This window comes from Aedes albopictus, chromosome 2, assembly GCF_035046485.1.
Source record: "Aedes albopictus strain Foshan chromosome 2, AalbF5, whole genome shotgun sequence".
Classification (NCBI taxonomy): Eukaryota; Metazoa; Arthropoda; class Insecta; order Diptera; family Culicidae; genus Aedes; species Aedes albopictus.
In genome coordinates, this window is record NC_085137.1 from 152,857,427 (window position 1) to 152,864,630 (window position 7,204).

General features: G+C 39.8%; 1 protein-coding gene across 1 annotated transcript; it reads right to left on the reverse strand.

The window, feature by feature from the left end:
• Positions 1–5,604: 5,604 nt before the first annotated feature.
• LOC109412649 (2-oxo-4-hydroxy-4-carboxy-5-ureidoimidazoline decarboxylase) lies at positions 5,605–6,590 on the reverse strand. Its single transcript, XM_019686274.3, has 3 exons — positions 6,267–6,590; positions 5,852–6,190; positions 5,605–5,794 (listed from the first exon to the last, which is right to left on the reverse strand). Coding segments are annotated over exons 1-3 (525 nt in total). The 5' UTR covers positions 6,269–6,590; the 3' UTR covers positions 5,605–5,610.
• Between the last annotated feature and the right edge of the window lie 614 nt (positions 6,591–7,204).

Below are 7,204 nucleotides of genomic sequence, written 5' to 3' on the forward strand. Positions count from 1 at the left end.
TGACGATTGAAAACATTGTTTACAAACTTCGCCTGAAAATTTCAATTGAAATTGAAAATGTAGGGCCCTGCTTCCACTAACTGGCCTCGAAATCACACTGAACCGCTACAACAACACACGGGTACGACGATGTGCACATTCAAATTGTCGACGACGACGCGGCCGATCCGAATGAAAAAAGCGGCACTTTCACTTTGCCTCCAAAACAAACTAAACCGCCCCGTACGAAGATAAGCACGCACACAGGACGACGACGAACCAAGACGGACTGAAATGTCATCCGCTGCTGGCATCACACAACCGACTCGCACGAAAACTATTTTTTTTTCCTCTAAAAGCACGCACACAGAACGACGACGCGATGCAACGACGAACCAAGACGGACTCATATGAGAAATATACACAAATAGATACATGATAGACAAAGTGAAAGAGATAATTTTCAAGATGCAACTTTCGACATTGACAACAAGAAACAAGTCGACACTCATGGTGACGAACTATACAAATTTGATCAAAATGTTCAAAAGATACATATACACATAATGAATAAATAAAATAATGAAAAGAGAGACATCCAGAAAGAAATTAACAAAGAAGCAGCAAGAACAATCTCACAAGATAAAAAAGCCCACCACGACCTGAGTGTCGCGGACTGACTCAATATGCTCTCTCAGCGGGAGCCAAACATCGGGAGCCAAACATTGAAGATTGAGGTTATGTTAAACCTTGTTGAACCTGTGTGATTGATTAAAGAGTATTGTTATCTAGGTGCTGCGGATGTAATCAAAACTATTGTCACAGTATCTCCATTTGCCGCTGTCAAGCCGTTGGAAAGCGAGGAGAAGGATAAACATTGTTTTGAGCCTATTTCAGCTAATTTTTTAACTACTATCCATCAAAATTTCCATCGCGAATGGAAAATAATAAACTTTTAACACGAGAACAAAATGGGAATAATGGTGGATTGATCATGTTTACCATTTCCGAACAGCGTCGCGACGGCGTGTTTGACAACCGCGCTGAGAGAGGTGGTTGCAAGAAAATTGAACGCTCGTGCGTGTTTACAAGCTGTGTGCCGGGAGTGTGTAGGTGTGTGTTAAATAATGTTTTGGAAATTGGCTGTTGGCCGAGACTAGTTGTTTTGATGGCTGGAGTGGATTTCGGTTGCAGGGTCGTGAAGCACAGGTTTGGTCACGGATGTCTGATATTGGTCATGTTGGTGCAACCCAGATTTAGAGACGGACAGAATGCATTGGAATATTTGATTGTGAAATGTTGCACCCAATTGGGTTTTTAAATTAAAAAAAATGTATTAGTTTTTTGGTTTTATACGAAAGAGCACCTTTTTCTGAACCACTATGATTTTTTTCTGATTTTTTAAACTTTATTTTGGTACCTAAAATCAATTTCAAATAGATTTTTCGAAATCACCCTTTGACAGCTGAGCAACTGCTTGACAGCTCCGCCCAGTACAAAATGCGACGAGGGGTGATTCGACAAATCGCTCCCATACAAATTTCAAACTGATTTTTAAATAGGTTCCCGAGCACCAAAATTCATGAAAATTTGGATTTCGGCTCAGTTTTGCATGCAGATTCTGAATATGTAATTATCTCAACACCGCTAAAGATGCCAATTGGTGGAATGCTAAAGAAGGTGAAATGAATAGAAATACAATAGAACTCCAATGGCGCTGTAGTCACTTTTTCTATTTAATTATTTTAATAACTTTAATTGTAATAAATGACTATTTTTAAGTGTCCATCTAGTAGAGGATCCTTTGTATTGGTAAACAAAATTTATTTGATACTTCTAGTACCGCTAGTGACGCCGTAAGGACGAGGCAAACTAGATGTTAATCACACGAACAGTCGCGACACTGGACTTCTGTGGCTAGTTATTCTAATGTGAAATGCTCCCGGAATGAAATGAGAATGGTCCCGGAGACCGATACTGAAAGTGGCTAGTGCAAAGCACAGTAGAGCTCCCGGAGAGCGTAAACAATGGTGGTCCTGGAGACCGTAACCATCGAAAGCGGCTGCTGCATAGCACAGTGAAGATCCCGGAGAGCGTAAACAAATGGAGGTCCCGGAAACTGTAATCAAGTAAAGCTGCCAGTGCGCAGCACGGCTGGGGAGCGAGAAAATGAGGTCCTGGAGACCGTAATTAAACTAAATAGATGGAACAAAGCAGCTCTTAACCTTCCGTAACTCGCGCGGTTGACTACCTGCGTCAGCACCACGCTAATGCTGAGTACAAAAAGCGAGATTTTTTCAACGTGTTGTACAAAATACAACAGCGCGATCGCTCGAGGGTTAAGAGTGAAATGGGAGTCCTGGTCCTGGAGACTGCCAATTTGAATGCGATGGTGGTACCACAGACAAACAGACGTAACACTTGCGAAATTTCCATCGACCACGCTTTTAACGATCATTTTAAATTTTCATAGTTGTGGCTTTCACAACCAGAGGCGCGCGCATCGTTTTTCTATGCGTTTGACGTTTCACACTAGCGCCTTCTATTGACGATATGGCACAACACAGTGATTCGTGCAACTTTTCCACCAGGTGATGGTAGTGTGAGCTGGGCGATGGATTTCCATGAAAATCGTTCAAGGTGTTACGTCTGTTTGTCTGTGGTGGTACGATGAACTGTGTTAACGGTAAAGTTGAAGTTTGACACTGCAAATCCATAAACGGCGGATTAGATTATCGAATCGATCTACGATGCACGCTAAGACCAGTTTACCTATTTTTCTAAAATATGGGTAAATTTTATTCAAATTTGCGTAAACTTTACGCAAATATGGGTAAATTAAACTCATATTTTGGAAAAATGCACAACCGCATTTATAGGTAATATTAACCCATATTTGGGTTACAATTACTCATATTTGTGTCCACATTACCCATATTTGAGTTCTGTCTACCTATATTTGAGTATCATTTACGCATATTTGCGGTTGTGCACTTTTTGAAAAAAAGGTAAACTGATCTTAGCGTGTGGGTCTAGATGAAAAGTTTTCTCAATTTCATGAACATAGCGCATGGTTGTGCTTTTGAACTAAATGTACAAATGCATGCAATGGTCTGTTGCGTTCTGGAGGGGAAGTAAAGGTGGACAAAGTACAAGCGGTTAAGAAATGACATCGAGAGGCATCAAAGACCACGAATGTTTCAACAGGCTACCTGAGAAATACGTTATTTACCAAATCGGAAATCCATTGAAGTGGAGTCTGATAAAACTATTGGCTGGGCGTTGTTGTCCAGGAAGTCAAGAGTCCTGAAACGAAAAAAATAACTTTCCGGAGCATTTTGCCAATGGAGCAGGAAATGCTATCTGTATAACAATTTATTTGAAAACATGAGGAAAGTAAAGTGAGTGACCAGTAGCACGATCATGCTATAAGGGTAACGAGTTCGACTCCAGGTCGAGTCAGAAACTTTTTGCGATGGAAGTTTCTTTGACTTCTTTGGGCGTGGAGTGTCTTCGTGCCTGCCGCGTGATGTACGTGATCGCACATTTCGAAAGGCGGAGTTAAATATTTTGCCGACCACTCAAGAGATGCAAATGCAAATCTCTGAGGTTTGGAAGGTACATCAGTGTTTGGCAATGTAGGTTGACACAGAAAAAAAAGAAAGGTAAGGAGAGGAGAGCAGTAGTGAATATAAGGAAAATATGAGCAGAACTATGAGTTTTAGAAGGGGGCTTGTAAGTGACGAGTTGACTCATTGATACCTCGGTTAGAGGTGATCAAGCGAAATAGAAAGCCTATTATAAAAAGGACTCCACTTTGTAGTGAACTCGAATAATGGAATTATTTTGACAATGTTACATTTGTGAAAGGCTCACCCGAGCCCCTGGTTTATGGGATTTTATGCACACCTACCTACATAACTTGATCATATTCTCTAAGCATATGCTATGGCAACAAAGACACTTGATACAAAGGCATTATACAGCAAATAAGAGCTGTAAAACAGCAGCTAGATCCCCAGCAAACTTATGGCGTAAGAGAAACAAATAACATTCATTTTGCCTGATCCGCAAATCTGTGGGCGTTAGGGTAAACTATCTATAGATTGAAGTAGACTTTTCATTTCGTAGAAAAAGGAAGATGTGGTACTCTGTGTGGTACCTTGCTGATAAAACACCTTGGAACTGAGTAGATATTTATATAAATTGAGTATATGAGGATCAGTGTGTTGTTGTGAAGGAAGCAGCCAGTTGGATCTGGAGGGCTGAAAGAGTTTGACGATGTGTGAACGGTAACAGTAAGGAAGTAAGATTCGGCTGGTTTCGTAGATTCCGGAACCGTTTAGAGATTTTGGCAGAGGACTGATTTTGGGGAATCCCACAGAAATCAAGCCCATATAGTTCGTACAATAAGTGAACATTAGCTTTATTAGTGACTAATTGATTCGATTGTTTTTCAGTAAAAATTAATTTAAGTTGTTTTTCAATAGTTGCAAAAGTGCCTGCAAAGTTCTCATGGACTTTTTATAGAAAAAGAGTTTATTTCTCAATTACACTTAAAAACAATTCGTAACAAATAAATAACAATAAATATTATTGTTGCTTTTCTCATGTTTGTATAATCAAATACAAAATCACTTGACATATTTTTTTATAGTTTTCGTTTTAAATTTGAGTACAGTAGATGTTTCGGTTATCGAATGTTATTCCACAGACAAACAGACGTAACACCTTGAACGATTTTCATGGAAATCCATCGCCCAGTTCACATTACCATCACCTGGTGGAAAAGTTGCACGAATCACTGTGTTGTGCCATATCGTCAACAGAAGGCGCTAGTGTGAAACGTCAAACGCATAGAAAAACGATGCGCGCGCCTCTGGTTGTGAAAGCCACAACTACGAAAATTTAAAATGATCGTTAAAAGCGTGGTCGATGGAAATTTCGCAAGTGTTACGTCTGTTTGTCTGTGCCCATGTGTTCATATAGGAAGAGGATCGCGTCTGCGCTGATTTGACAGAAGGGTTCGCTCGCTTTGCTGATCGACCGTTAAATTGAGGGGGGACAGTTTTGAAACACCACTGTCACGTCGGTTCGTCGGTGTGCATATTGCATGTCTTCGCCACAGACAAACAGACCCCGCATAGAGATTTACAGTTTGTCTTAATCTCCAAACAGTAAATGTCTTGTATCTGCTGTTGTTAATGTATAATGTATAATCCATAGAGTTATATTTCCCGCTAATTTTTTTCTATCCAGCATTTACGAGCACTAACGGCCGCAAGAACGATATGCACATTTTATGGTAAGAATCAAACACTCTGATGTCTGTCTGGTATGTATTGCTTGGTAGCTGTTGATAAGATTTTTGAATAAACTGCCAAATATCACAAGTCAGAGATGAGAGAAAATACTGGAGCTGGTGTTTTTGGCCCTGGTATCAGTAAAGCCATATATCAATGGGATGCAGTTCCCCTGTATTTCAAGCGGAAGTTCAAGCCTTTCTAGAGTGTGCCAACATTTGTCTGAAAAGAAATTATAGGTTTGCCAAGATCTGTATTTTTTCCTCGAGGAAAACCTTCGGGAACTATGTACAAATAAAAAGTAATAAATGTACACACATCATATTTTTTATAGTTTATTGACTAATTCCAATATTCTTAATCTACAAATTTTCTTCACTTCTCCAATGCCAATTTCAAGCTCTAGCTCCGGGTTGTTGCTGATTCGTTTTGTAACACCAGCAAGGATCGCTTCAAACTTGGATGCCTCTCGAACACAAACCACAAATGGAAATCCAAATTTCTCCTTGTACCTGCAAATATAATAGAGGCACTCTAAGAGAAGCGCAATAATAATAAATCATTCATACTCTTCATTCAGCATGGTCAGTCGTTTCTTATCTCCAGGTGTCAGCTTATCCAACCCAGCGCTGGCTTGTTCCAAGCTTGACTCCTCTGTCAACTGGTGAGTGTCCAACAGTTTACCAGCCAAATCTGGGTGCAATCGCAAAATTCGAAGCTTATTTTCCATGCTTAGCCGTTGGAGATAATTCTCAAAAATTGTGATCATGGCCTCAAAACTTTTGAACGGCAGCATGGCGGAGCAGAAGATCGCTGCTTCGGGCCAGCATTCCACTACGTTTTCAAACACTTTGTGAAACTCGCTTGGTGTGAGCGCATTGAGCTGCTCTAGAGATAATTTCGAGCGCCTGATGGGAAGAGAAGATAACATTGTCGCTACAATCATATGAAGATTTACACTTTTTTATATTAAATCACACTCACATTTTATACAGTAACAATAAACAGTTTCTTATAGTGATATCACTTTATCTGAAGAACTAGATCTCAAGTCAATGTCAATGAAAAAGCACTGTCTTCAATGTGCAAGATTGCACTGTCACAAAAACCACAATAAAAAATAATGAAACACGATGTCGTTTGTGTACTCCCTTTTCAAGCAACGCTCCGCAGTTGACTGATACCCGCTTTGGCGATCAGAATGGGAAGACTCCGGCTTCAGGTCATTCCTCTACACATTATCATGCTTCATAGTGTTTGACTAACTACATTCATTCACAAGCCTGCGATCTATCCACTACCACTGCGATTCATCACCGTGCTTGCGGTTAATATGGTTATTTACGAAAGTGCATCACTGATGTCGGTTGTTTTGTATGAGTTAATAATTTCATATTAATTTTTATAGCTAATCATTCGTAGAACGAGCGAGAAAATAAGCCATCGAAAAAGGTGTACCGTTTTTGTGACTATCATTGTTGTTCAAAAAATGGACTTCAACCTTAGGTGAATAAGTGCGAATGTAAGCGCCTTCTTGATGTGCATGCATACATATGGACGTACCGATAATCTTTCTCAATTGATTTGCTTTCTGTTCGAGAGTGGGCCACACTGCGGATGCTGTTTACTCATGGAGCGTAGGCCAAGGTCAAAGATGTGCTTTCTCGGTCATTTACAACTTGTACGGTTGTGTAGCTTAGAACTTTCTTCGATTTAGACGTAAAAGTTGAATATGCATGACTCAGATTTTTTTTTATATTATTTATAGCATGGAATGTGACTTCTATGTGTTATTTTTAGGTGGCTGTAAGTTTTCTTACATTTTTTACCAAGATTATTACTTGTATGCTCAATTGTACATGATGAGGCGTTTGAGGACATAAAACGATTGAGGGCAATCAATTTTTCATGTTACTGGCCAC

Coding starts and splice junctions, on each gene's coding strand:
- LOC109412649 (XM_019686274.3), bottom strand. Junction 5,795..5,851: donor CTGACCATGCTGAATGAAGA/GTATGAATGATT, acceptor TTATATTTGCAG/GTACAAGGAGAAATTTGGAT.